Below are 14243 nucleotides of genomic sequence, written 5' to 3'. Positions count from 1 at the left end.
CACAATTAAAACAAGCAAAATATATAGCCGAGCACTGGTTAGGCTTGGAAGTCTTTCTGGCTTCCCTAACATGTTGTTCACTTCAAAATAGCTTTCCCTTGCTTAATACCTTAACTTAGAGGTGAAGTGCAAGGAATAAATAGTAAATGTATATCCCTTGCCTAATACCTTAAGAAAAAATAGGCAAAGTGCAGGGAATAATAGTGAATGTATAAGCTTTAGTGCACTGGCTGTAATGCCGCTCTGGGCAATCAGTCTCAGGGCCTGATTCAGCAAGGATCTCTATTCTGCTAGAACGCACGCACCACAGTTACTGATATTAGTGGTGAAATGCAAATGTTTGCAATCGCATTGCGATCACAGCTTACCATAAGGACGCCCACTTCCCGTATACCTGGGCAACATAGCGAAATAATATGTAACATAGAGTAACATCGGACCCATACGCACAGATAAGGCAGGTCAGACCTCACTCAGGAATTGCTAACTTCACAACACGCTATGAGGCCTCATGCTGCGTATGCTATTGCAGTGGATAATTTATGCACGTCCCTGCAACGCACTGGAACGCCTGCATTCGCCCGACCACCCCACCTCACCACCAACAAAGGGCACTTCCTGTCAATCACTCTGCTTTGAGTCTGCGTAGCCTCTGCATACGCATTTCCCATCGCAATTGCTAGTTCGCGCACTGCGATACATACGCAATGCAAATTAATTGGACCGATTGCGTGCGTCTTTGCTACTGTGATCCTTGCTGAATCAGGCCCTCAGTCTTTACAAGCTGCCACTAGTTAGTGCTAATAGGACTCCTACTCTGTCCTTTACCTCAGAAGAGACTCTCTATAACCGACTTAACTGCCTCACAATACTGCCAATTGAAGTCAGTGCAAGCCCACAGCGCTGAGTTCTCTAAGATGGTGCCTGCCACGGCTCTAGTTGAGGTAACTGATGAAATTAAGGGCGGAGCTGCGCGCCGTGCTGTAAAATGGCGTCCTGCCTCCGCAGCATAGTCACCTCCATAGCCGTGTTTACTGTTATGGCGGCTCTACTCGGCATTGTGGTCCATTTGTAAAGTGACCGCACTTATGCAGCTTTTGCCTCCTCGGACCGCAGCTGGAGAGCAGGAAGCCCGTAGACCGGTTCAGTGACCCCACAGAGGCAAAGGTGACAGTGGGCTATACTAACCAACACCCACTCACTAGAGCACTGAGAACTTGAGACAGAGACGGACGCAAATGCAATTTTCTTGCAGATCGAGCGACTGTTTGCCATTGCACATGCGCTGCGATTGCATTGTGTTCACGCACGCATAGAGGAATGTATCGCCAAGTGAGTGACAAACTGCCAGCATTAGGGGGAGGTATTGGGGAGTGGTCACAAAAATGCAGGCGTGCCTGTCCGTTTAAATGCCATCACATGGGCGTGCATAAATTAGCCACTGCGATTGCATACGCAGCTCTGCGTGTCAAAGGAGCTCCCAAGGCTGCAGGTCAGACCTGACGCATGGGTAAGATGGCCGCCGATGTACTTCGATGTTACCAATTAACGATGCGCGCTCCTGGGGTTCGTTAACGATATGCCCTGTCGGCTGTACATGACGCCAAATCTTGGGATATCGTTAACGAAGCCATGCTGCCGAATGCAGCATGGTCCCACTCCCCCCATGCCGTCGTTCGTCATGGCCAACATCGGCAAGTGTGTATACCCTTACCGATGTCGGCACCTCTGCCGGGCCGGCCGCAGCCGATATCAGCTCATACACACATCGTCTAGTGTGTATGAGCTTTTAAGATGAGAAAATTAGGCCTTTCTGAAAAGTATAATGCGGACCTATGAATATTGTTGGTATTGATAGTCTCCCGGGTTGCCATCAACAGAAAATATCTATGGACTGTCCATTGGTTTACTGCCTAAAACACTGTAAAATTGTCTGACAGTCATTTAATTGGCACACCTATGAAAAAAGGAGAACTTTCCACAGAAATCACCCTCCCTCCAACCAACAGCATTCGAGGCTCTTCATGTTCTTCACGTTCAATGGCTTGGACCATTATAGTAACAAACAAAAAATGGCAGCTGCTCAATCAATCTAGCAGCACTAATCAGGTGCATGAAAGGGAGGGGTCGTAGAAAGTGTGCTGAGGAACAATAGGGGGTTAAATCCCCCTCCTTTTTCCATTATAGCAACAACTATCTAACTAGTTTTAGTCAGCATGTTGCCTTCAGCACGGTTCACTTTAAAATTTGTCAAGGTTGTCAGCTGGGATCTGAGGAATGAGGAGGAGGGTATAGTGGATGCATGTTACATTTACCTATATTGTACAAACATCAGTTGCTCACCTTGATGACATTGTTCTTACAATCCACAACTCTCTCAAAGGTCTGACTGAGAACCTCTATATCTTCCCGCAGCTCCTTTGCCTTCACCTCTCGCAGTACAGCCCGCCACTGTACATTCAACTTGTTCAAATTAATACTGCTGTTATGCTCCTCTCTAGCAAGCTTGTTCTGTGTAAGGAGACATAATAATAAATTGTGAAATTAGTGCAATGCGAAGACAGTGTGAGTAATGCATAGTTGAACAGTTTGTGTAGCATAGAATATGCAAATTACTTCTGTGCATGATCATAAAACATGGTGTTTGCATAAGCTTAAATGCAGATTTGCTAGAGTTTGACAATTGTGCCCACTTGTGACAGAAGGCGTGGGACAGGGGAAGAGTATTCAATGGAAGGCTATGTCTAGTAATGTCATGTTCACATAATTGTGAACAGATGCAGATCCACACACCTGTCAAAGGTATTAATCTCACTAAGTAACAGAGGGTAGCTATTAAGAGTCTCAAAGAGAATAGGAAAACGGTCATTAAGCCGGCAGATAAGGATGTGATATTGTGGTACTTAATGTAGATGATTACCACAGTGAAATTATTTATCAATTGTCGGATACTTTAATTTAGGATTAATCCTTCTGAACACATCTCTAAAAAACGTGATGTTTTTCTGGTGTTTCAGGGTGGTGGTGGGGGGTGCAGACTGATCACCGGGATCCTGCTGTGGTTTAACACCTATCGACAGGATCCTCATTTACCCAGGATTGGAGAGGACTGTATGCCCAATAAGCTCATCCCAGCATGACTCTGGTATTAATTCTATCATACCTTTAGGGGATTTTTATTCTATTTTTACTGCTGGATGTTCTGTATATATATTAAACTTATTTTTTATTATCGGTTTCCTGTGACTTATATATTCTACCTGCGTAGAGTGGAGGACATTCCCTGCGAGGAACCTTTTGGCCATTAGCCTGTGTCTGCAATACTAAGCTAACAGTTCCCCTTTTCCTTTTGATGTATACACCGGAGAACATTCAGGAGAAAGTGAGCAGACTTAGCACTGGCATAAATTACCCGCTATGGGCATACTAACAAGAGTAACTATCGGAGTGTGACTTTATTTAGAACTTGTGGTAATATTTTCCTAACGGCGTTACACTATATGTGCTTTATTTCTCTTTTTCTGCATGGTACAATGTGGGACTTTGGAAAAATGATATAATTTGGAATTATTACCCATCTACTTTTACACTTGAATGTGTTGTGATTTATATTTGGTGACATATAAAAAATGCACAACAGTTTGCTCTATGTATCAATTGTGGGTGCTTGAGGGTAGGGAAGAAGGATGGCCACAGATGGACTGATGATGGTGACAGTCCCCAGCATTAGCTTGCTGCGTCAGATTAGTTGATTGCATATTCATGTATTTTTTCATATTGCTTGTGCATATATTATATTTTGTGTGTGACATTCGCCTGATGATTACAACACCACAGACTATCCTGTAGTGGACTCATTCAATTCCGAGCTCATACCAGCGGCTCATTTTATTTTATACACCAATAGTGGTGTGAATGAAAATTAACAGTGTTCCTCAACTCTAATTCCAAGTGATGAGCACTGCCAAACAACGCAAATAAACTTAGCTTGAAATTTAATTCCTCTATGGGTGGATCCAGTAAGATCCTCATTTAGTGCAAATGTACACGCAGAATAAAACCATACATTCACAGCCATAGCAGATACAATGATGATGTACCGGCAGTGAAAACAATACACTCAATCAATTGAACACAAGTACTTCAAGATTATTGGAGCTACAACACACACAAATACAAGGAGATTGCAATGTGCAGTGTTTATAATGCTTTATGCTATAACCAAACCAGATTATTATTGGGCATGTTGGTAAATGTGATCAGAACAGATCCCAGTCTTGCTAACAGTAGTCCCTTTCGGATCTCGTCAAATTTGGTTACCTACATGTGTTTCTAAATGCGGGCCATACATCTACGGCCACAATGCTCCGTTCTGCCAGAACAACGTGATGATTGGCGATCCATCTGCGGAGTGGGGAAATTCAACATGTAAAAAATCCCTGACTCGCCAATTCCGACTATTTTCTGGTTGGGATCGGTGAATTGAGATTTTTCAACATATTGTATTTCCCCCGATTCCACGACCACAGTGTCTCCAGAATGGGGAATTAGGGCAATCCAACTCAGATGTATGGGCTCCTTAAGTCAAACACTGATAAATTCATGCAACCTCTATGTGTTAACATCGGACCGCACAAAGGGCCTGATTCAGACCCGCTCGCTAGATGCGTTTGCTCGCTAGATGCGTATGCAAATCCGGCCAATAAACAGCAAGGCAGGTGATTGCACGGCAAGGCATTAGCACACCCACTATGTCTTGGCGTGCGATCGCGCTGTGTATGCAGACGCCCACCAGCCTGTCTCAAGACGCCCACTTGCGCACGTCATCTCCAGGAAGTGTATGCAGCCATCAGTAACATTGATTACCATCGGATGCATACACAGCACTTGTGGCTAACCATACCCTACCGAAAGCACTGAGAGCACTTCAGTGTAAAATTCAGCTAAGTGACGTGTCCTATGACGTTGCCTCTAAATTCTGCACGCCTCCGAAACAACGTTAAGACGCTCAGACATGCCTGCATTCGCACCTCCACTCCCTCGATTCTAGCGGCCAGCCCCTGTCACCACCCACAAACGGCTTCTCCTGTCACTCATTCAGCCGTTCTATGTGCAGCGAGCGACCTTTCTCGATTGCTCGGACTGGTTCGCGCATGCGCACAATGCAAACATCGGCTAGCTGCGTGCGAACGCATCCTAGCAAGCGGGTCTGAATCGGGCCCATAGTGTGGTTCAACCTCCAGTCATTTGGCCTGAGTGCTGAACAATTAGATCTATGTCCAAACTGGCCAATCATGTTGTCTACAGATCCGGTCATTTGGCGGTTGTGACAAAAAACAGGGTCATATGGGTCCTATTAAGTGGACAACTAATGACCACATATACAAACAGGTCATTGGCCCAATGGATTTCACAGAATTGTGGCCAAATGGACCAAAACAATGATACCAGCTTTAGATACTGTCGGCTGTATGCTGCCAGAATCACTGATTTTTGTTTGCTGCCCCATAGGGCTGAGTACAAAAATGTGCAAGTCCTGGGTGGGATCGACATTTCTATGTAGTTGCAACGCCAACTGGCCACCTTCGCGGCTAATTGGATTGAGACCTGTAACACACAGCTGGATGTGATTGTTTATTATGTGGAAAAGGATTCAAAAATAAAGTTGACTCTGAGTTGCCATAATTTGTTCACATGGTCTCAGAATAGAATGGGAGAGATAACGGTACAGTTCAGCTGCTGGCTCAGAGAGCAGGAATGTCACCTCATAGTAATGGGGATCTTCAAATGCCTGCAAGTCAGGGAGAAAAAAAGCTTAGATAGCTACATAATATATAAATAAGGGAGCAAGTCTTGTTTAAAAGAATACGCCATCAGACTGGTGGTACTGATGGGGACACGTCTACATGTTAGGAATATTCCTAGCATGCCAGCTCCATATGGACACTCAAATTTGTACAAATAGAGAACACATTAGGTATATACAAAAAAACATATACATTTCTGATGTTACATGCTTGTGTGAACACAACCCTAAATATATGGGACATCATTTTTAACTTTGCCTAAACAATGAATAGTTATTATGAAACGTGATCTAATTTAATCCACAAAACTGAATCAGTTATGGATCCTGTGTTACCTTTTTTGAGTTTTAGGTGTTATGTATTCAATACTCAATAATACTCACTATATAAATACTGTTAAATAAATAGATACCTTAAGAAACTGCATGAACATGTCCTTTTTATTCTTATTCTGCTCCTCCTCGGCCAGCATCTTTTGTTGCATATATAGTAACCGCTCCTCCTCGGACATACGGCCTAATTTGCCAGATTTTTTTCCACCTTTCTTCGGCATTGTGGCGTTATCTGAGGCAAAAGAGGGGACAGAGTGGACTGAATGAATTCAATAAGGTAAAGTGGTACATTATTAATATGTAATAATAATAATAAAAAGCAGATTTGTTCTATATACACAATAGGAAGCATTATTAAAGAATTATTGAAGGTATCTCCAAGGGAATAGCATCGCTGGTCATTGCCGGCATTTTACTGCACGATTAATTAACGATTGAACGATATCGGTATCGTTCAATCGCTCATTTTTCTTGTGTAGTAGATATACGCCTTAAGCATAGCTGTGGCCTTTCAATGTCCAGTGCTGGCTGCAGGCACTGATGTTCGGCAGTTGGCTTAATATTGCAGCAGAGCTCCAATCTAAAACTAGTGCAGCCTAAAATCAAATTGACCTACGTGTATGGCCATCTCTAACAAGCCTCAGTGAAGTAATCCAGCCAGGCACTCTGCCTAAGTGAAAAATAGCCAGATCTCCTCCAAATTGTGTTACTTGTTATGTCAAATTGGACAGTGAGCCTGGCACACAATCCAAGCAGCAGGGCCATTGTGTGTTTACCTTATGAAAAAAAAAAAAAAGGGAAATCCTCTTTGATTTTCACTGGCTTTCTGCGTGTGACTTCCTATACATACACACTAAGGGGCATATTTACTAAGGTGCAGGACAGGTTTACAAAAGTAGAGATGTACCCATAGCAACCAATCAGATTCTAGCTATCAATTTCCAGAAGGTACTAGAAAAATGATAAGTAGAATCTGATTGGTTGCTATGGGCAACATCTCCACTTTTGTAAATGTGCACTTTGATAAATATACCCCCTTACTCTTTAGCCTATTCTTAGTTATTTGGTTTCCTGATGGCAGAATAGTCAAACACTCCACAAATGGTCTATACAGGACATAAGGGTAGGTGCATATACTATCTTTTTGTAATGTGTTTAAGAGCCACTTAACATATACAAGCATGCACAACGCCTTGTGGCATCTGAACTATGGAGTGACTGCACTGACCACATCAATGCAGTGCAATGTATCGTGCGTTAGAATTTACATGCACTATAAAACTAGTGTATGCATGCCTTTTATCATAATCTGTTTTGCTTCCACAACTTTGCATTCCATAATGGAACACTTTTAAAATTATTAGCACTCAGAAAGTCAGTGATCTAAAAAAAAATCAGGACCCAAACAGACAAACATCTTCTCAGGCTGAAACTGGCTAGGTTAAGGTCTTTGAATTCCCATCTATTCTATAGCTGGGAATTAGTGTTGGGGCCTATTGGTGTCAGCTCCTTTACTGAAGTCCCTCAGGATCACGTTGTTCAGTAATCAAAGATAAATGGTGTTATCTAGACTCTATTATACAGCTCATGTTACTACAAGAAGATGACTACCGGTATTATTAATTATCCATCTTATTCCATCTAGCAATAATTTGTCTTCATAAAGGAATTATGTCATTATGAAGTGGGGGATCTACTGTTCTAATGCAGGTCGGTATACTATGTAACCAGCAAGGTGGACCCCCCCCACAGCCCGATGTTCCCCATATACCTTTCCGCAGCACTGTCTGTCGTTTCCTCCCGTATCCTAGCAACAAGAAACGCTAATCACGTAGCTTGGGGAGTACAGCGCGCATGCGCATCTGGCACCGTAAGGCGGGACTTTGGCAACTTCAGGTCACGTGGTGTGGGAGCGGCCAATCACAGCGCTGGTTTAGTGATTCTCAACGTAATTTGCTTAGCTATAAAACAATCAGTAATGTATGTAATGCAGAAATGTACTAGTCACAGTCAGACAGTGTTATTTCAAGTACAAGAACTGTATTCCGGGATCATTTCTGACTGATCATGTACAGGCTTCTACGATACCAGACCCTCCAACATGACGCGCTCCAGCAGGTACAAAATGTTCTGCTCCTGGACTTCACGCCTAATGTATGATTGCAGATACCTGTGGTGAAACACCTGTCTCATCAATTACTTCAACACAGGTGACTGCAATCATACATTAGGTGGGAAGTCCAGGAGCAGAGCAATTTGTACCTGGTTGCCGGGGTCATGTTGGAGGGTAGGCCGCGGCGATACATATCTCTCAACTCTCCCGATTATTTGCAAATGTCTCATGTTGGTAGGTGTTTCATTCTGACAGCTGGCTTGTGTGCAGCAATGTGTTGGGAGGGCATATAGGACGCCTGTAACTATGGGTGTGCGAGTGGTTTGGAGGTGGCACCATTGCTGCAAAACTTCACCTGCATTTAGATTACAGGGTGAAGTAGCAAACAGTGCTGCCTGGAGCCGCACTCACTCTGCAGTCTATAGCCACCTGGAGCGTTTAGAGACTGATGCTGCGTACACACTGGCTGATATATCCTGTGTGCAGCGGTGGGTGTGTACCACAAATCATGCACAGACATGGCATCGGCTGTGCGTATTGGCACATCGTGCTGTGTGTATGGGCGGTCAGCATTCATCAGCTCATACCCCTTTTACACCGGAGCTAAAACCCGGGTTTTTGAAGGGTTAACCCGGGCAGCTCCCTGGTGTAAAAGGGGAGATAGTTGGATCGCCGGTCGAGTGACCCGGCAATCCAACCCAGGCAACTACCAGGGTTTAACATGGGCGTAGCCCGTGAAACCCTTCTGTGAGAACAGCGCACTCCGGGTCCGGCTTCAGTGGTGCTTGGAGATTACGTCATCTCCAAGCGTCCACTTTCACTCCGCAAAAGCCGGGTCTATGCAGACCCGACTGCAGTGTGAGCGGCGCTGACTTGGGAATATCCCGAGTCGGCGCCGGCAAAATTCCGGGTCTGATCCGGATAGGAACTTTGTTCCAACTCCAGGTCAGACCCGGAATTTAGGTGGAAAAGGGGTATAAGAGTGAAAGCAGACACGTATGATTACCAGTCACACACACATGTTCTGACACCTGTGCTGAGCCTATTTGGGCACTTTTTGAGCTGGTCACAGTGTAACAACAACATCAGTCATTTTTTATGTGGTAGCCAGCACCTGGTCAGGCAGTGGGAAGCTTCAGCTCCTGCAGCCTGACCAAAGGAGAAATGGTTGAGATGGTGCTCGAAAAATGCAGCAAGGAGATGTCTGACACCTCCTTCTGCATTTGCATTAAAGGAATTGCACAGCTGCTTGTGTGCGGCTCTGCAATTCTGTCCATCTCTGAATCAGGGCCTATCTGCGCAGCTTTTGCGGATATGACTGGACAGATCACTAGGAAGCCATGAGCAGATAGTGCTTTTGGGCCTCTAGTATCTGATTATAGAATATCGCAAAGTGAAATTATACAGCTACAGGAGATTCACTCATCACAAAAATGCAGTACTAATTATCTTCTAATGTCTAACAAATCACTCTACTATATATGTATACAAAGCAGAGATAGAGTTATTGTTGGCACTATCACTAGCACTGTAAATATGTGTGTATCTAGCAGTGCAGCAACATTCCGTGACAGGAGTCCTCTAAAGGTACTGTAACATCTATCAGGTGATCCCAACACCTGAAATCTCGGGAGGTAGAAGAGCCAGTACCTCACATGGAGGATCACACCAGCAAGCACCACCTGACCCTTACTTGGTCTCCACACACTCCAGGAAGGAGCCACCAGCGTAGGAGGATCAATGTTACACCTGTCACCTGGATACAGCAGAAGTAGTAGCTTGATACCACCTCTACACTGCAAACCCCGGTAAGACCTTCAACTTACTACCTGAACATTGCACTTGAACTTTATTGATTACTGGATCCTCCTGTTTATCAGCAAGATAGCCCACTACCATATAAACTACTACAGGGGTCAGTTTGAACCTCAACATAGAGCCTGATTCATCACGGATCGCAAATGCAACCACATATGCAAATCGGCCGATGGTGCTTGACGCAGTGTGCGTGTGCAGGTTAGCATTGTGAACGCACTGCGATCACGTACACAGATAGAAAGCATCACAGAGTGAGTGACGGGATTCTGCGTGTGGGAGTGGTGATGGAGTGGTCGGAGAAATGCAGGCGTGTCTGTCAGTTTGAACGCCGTTACATGGACGTGCATAAATTAGCCACTGCGACTGTGTGTGACGAGACTTGCTGTTTCTGAGACAGGTCAGACCTGCTGTAATTCTGCGTGATTTATTCAATGTTACCGATATATACACAGGACTGCGAGGTCTTACGGATGTGAGGCAGCAATAGTGGGCGGCTCTATGCTGGCAGACATTACCATATTTTCGCAGCAGAACTGTGAGCGTAATCGCAGCTGCGATCGCAATAGTGATCCGTAATGAATCAAGCACATAGTTTGCATTATAAATGCTTCTATTGGAAATGTATTATCCAGTGACCTAAATTCCTATTGCTGTGCACTAGATACTCAACTACGTTTGTTCAAAGACCATCGCGACCATCGGGCTTGCGACGAGACCCTGCGGTAGGGTCTCGCTGCTGCAAGCCCAGAAGTGATTTTGGCTCTATCAGAGCCAAAGTCACTCCCACTGACATCATTACTGATGTCAGTGGGGCCGGACTCAGACGGTAGGCGTTCCCATGGGAACACCTCCATCTGGCAGCCACGCCCCCGGCAAGCCCACCAAAGGGGGCGTGCTGTCAGTCACCATCGACAGCACGCCCCCTTTGGTGCAAGACCCCGAGCGACGTATTTCTCGTCGCTCGTCGGGTCTCGTGCATGCGCACAACATCGACCCGCTTGCAAGTGACCTTTGCTCGCGAGCGGGTCTGAATGACCCCCATAGATTGTAAGCTCTACTGGGGCAGAGACTGATGTGAATGGACAAATATTCTCTGTAAAGCGCTGCGGAATATGTGTGAGCTATATAAATAACTGGTAATCAATAATAATCAATTGCAGAGTGCACACCATTATATGCAATGCATCTGAAATCTATAAGCTTAGCTTGAAGCTAACTGACTGGCCCCCTCACCTCCATCAGGGACAGGCAACTGCCAGTCTCACTGTTCAGGACCTCCTCCTGGTGTTGCGGTGCACAGCTCCTCCATAGCTCTTCTTCTTGGGCACACCACACACAGAGAGATGTGTGTGGTGCAGTGTGACGTCATTACGTACGTCGCACATGTAAACTGCCGGTTTACTTTACTAATACTTATAAGGAAGGGGAGGCAGAGATAGGGAGCTAATTAGACAAACTTGCTCCTCCTGCTCAGGGACGGGCAATGGCGGGCAAGTAAATCCGATCCTGATCGGGTGGCCGCGGACATAAATTACATTTAAATTCAGATGGATTGTCGATCTGGCTAATGGGTGGTCCGCTCCAGCCCCAGACCACCTCTTAGTTTCGCATTTGCCTGCCAGGCACGCCCATGACACTGCTGCTCTGGCTGCCTGTCATACAGCTTGACGGGCGCAACAGCGCAGCAACTGCAGGTAAACGGTAGAGGCACTCAGATAGCAAGTGGGGAGAGCCCCCTGCAATACTTACCCCGCTGACTGCATTGCGGCTCTGCATCAGATTGTATCATGTACGTATGTTCCAGTGGGTCAGGAACTGATTTAAATGATTACATAGAATTGCAACTGAGGGTGCCCAAGATAGCTGCCTCTACCTCTGTAAAGTTCTGTGAGTACCATTGGGAGAAAGGCACTGTATAAATAGCTATAATTGTTACTTTTCCAGGTGTAGGCATTAAAAAGTATTGTAGGACAGTATTTAAATATGCTGCAATAAATACTGAATAGAACACTGTCATTTGAAATTTACATGGAAAGGACCAGTTTGATGCGGTAAGCGGGGGTTAGCATTGCAGGGGGCGTCAGGCTGGAAAGGCGCCAATCCAGCCTGATACCACCCGCCGGCTCAATCACTATTTTAATGAATGCTGGGCAAGCGGGTGCAGCACCAGTCTAAATTTGCTTCAACAACAAGCAAATCGCGGCTTGCGGTACGGCGGCTAATAGGCACAGGGGCTATTTGAACTTGACCCCAGACGCGAGCCAATCATGGCTCTTGGACCGGCAATTAGAAGCAGCCGCGGTGAGTCAATCAGGCTCGCATTGTCATAGCGCCGACCACTCACGTAAGATGCCGCCAAGTGGAGCCTTAAGTACATCGATGGTCAATAGAAAAGGACGTTGCTTGTAGAGCTCCGGCAACCATGGAAGAGGCCAGAAGATGGCGCCGCTTGCCAGGACGGGTCAGCAGCAGAAAGAAGATGAGGACTTGAGAGTGCTGTAGGTGTCGGGAAGCGAAGAGCTAAACGAAGCTCCCCGCTGCAGCCTTGATCACCGGTAATTTACCAAAAAATTTTTTGCTGACAGAAGATGAGCTTTTAAGCGACAATCTGTAATGTTAATCTGATGTCTATGGTTTATGTACCTTAAGTTGTTAATGGGTACATTACATTAATACAGTATTTTCTCTATAGAGTCTTTAATGTAAAGTTTTCGTTTCTTTGAGTTAATTAATTTTTTCTATCTTTTAGAAACAATTTAAGAAAGCTTGATTATAATTTTCTTTGAAGATCAAATCAATATTATTGATCCGTTGTTGCCGGGCCCCTAAAAGGCACGGGGCCCCATAGGCCGGTGCCTACTCTGCATATTTGGCACACTGCAATGGTGTGTGGATGTTGAAACCCAAGGCTGGAAAGTGGGTAATGCTTGTCCGGAAAAGTAGTAGATGGAGATCTCAAGGGTTGGGAAGCCAGTAAACAGTGGGATGTCAAATGCGTTTTGCTGTGGAATAGCCCACAGCTTCCTCAGTAGCATGTACTGAGGAAGCTGTGGGCTCCCACAGCGAAACTCGTTTGCTACTACTTTTCCGGACCAGCATTACCCACTTTTCAGCCATGGCTTTCAACATCCGCATACCATTGCAGCACCATCTCTGTATGTTAACAGGACGTGAGCTTCACCATAAGCAAGCCTGGTAAATATTATACAAGCTGGATATTCACCTGGATCACCATACTGAGGCCAGTGACTGTGTTGTATTTAATGCCGATTTACACCTCTAAGAAAGACTTTTTAACAGACATTTGTCACATCATTTTATTATTTTTTTCAATCATTCATACTTTTAATCATCTGGACTTTATCACGGAATACCGAATTAATTTTGTATGTGTTTTTTAACCATTGTGAATTGCAGCAATAAATAGTTTATTTTTTCAACCAAGCAATAGAGTTACATATATTATATGCTTTATTTATTATATGCAAATAATCAATTACCTATTGGAATTGTTTGTTTTACTATGGTTTATTTATTTTAGAATATTAATTATTTGATCATTCTATGGTATATATTTAATAGACATATTAGCGCTGTTCATTTCTCGTTTCTGTAAATATGAGACATGTGAAGAGGACATATTTGTAAATGGGTGCAAATTTATAGGGGTCGCTGAACACCCTAGCACCGACCGTGCATGGAAAAAAAGATATAACACTTGCGACAAGATACTTGTTATGTCCTAAATATTCAGGTTATCACCAGAAGGGGGCGTATAAGCTTAGAATGATACTGGCTGAAAGGATGTGTGTTATAACAAAGTGGCGAACGTTCTTCTTTGTTTAGGGAATTATTATTGTTATTAGCTTTTAGTTGCCACATAGGGGTCAATCCAAGTGCGAGTCATTGCGTTAACGGGCGCGCTTGACTGCTGCTGAATTCGCATAAAAGTGTTCACAGCCCCATAGGGCTCCGAGCAAAATGATGTGTATTCTGGCTCAGAGCGAGCCACGAAGGGTGCGAGGGGCGGTCCTGTTGCCGGCATTTTAACGCCATTACAACGGCAACTCGGACACAGTAATTATACTGTGAACAAACAGATATGAGTTTATAGAGGGCCTGATTCAGCAAGGAACGCACAGGAGAGAACGCATGCACTTGGCCGATGTTTTT

At 44.7% G+C, this 14243-nt stretch overlaps 1 protein-coding gene across 1 annotated transcript in view; it reads right to left on the bottom strand.

Moving 5' to 3' along the window:
• The window catches only part of DRC2 (dynein regulatory complex subunit 2), a 43373-nt gene extending 35097 nt beyond the window's left edge, over positions 1–8276 (bottom strand). The window contains exons 1-3 of the mRNA XM_088479174.1: positions 7911–8276; positions 6220–6371; positions 2344–2511 (exon numbers count right to left, since the gene is read on the bottom strand). Coding sequence (XP_088335300.1) covers positions 2344–2511; positions 6220–6360 — 309 coding nt within the window. The 5' untranslated portion in view covers positions 6361–6371; positions 7911–8276. The remainder of the gene's footprint in view (positions 1–2343; positions 2512–6219; positions 6372–7910) is intronic.
• Between the last annotated feature and the right edge of the window lie 5967 nt (positions 8277–14243).

Source organism: Taudactylus pleione, unplaced genomic scaffold, assembly GCF_031769625.1.
Source record: "Taudactylus pleione unplaced genomic scaffold, aTauple2 ptg000005l, whole genome shotgun sequence".
Taxonomy (NCBI): domain Eukaryota; kingdom Metazoa; phylum Chordata; class Amphibia; order Anura; family Myobatrachidae; genus Taudactylus; species Taudactylus pleione.
Note: the sequence above shows the minus strand (reverse complement) of the source record. Positions and strands in the feature narration are given on the sequence as shown.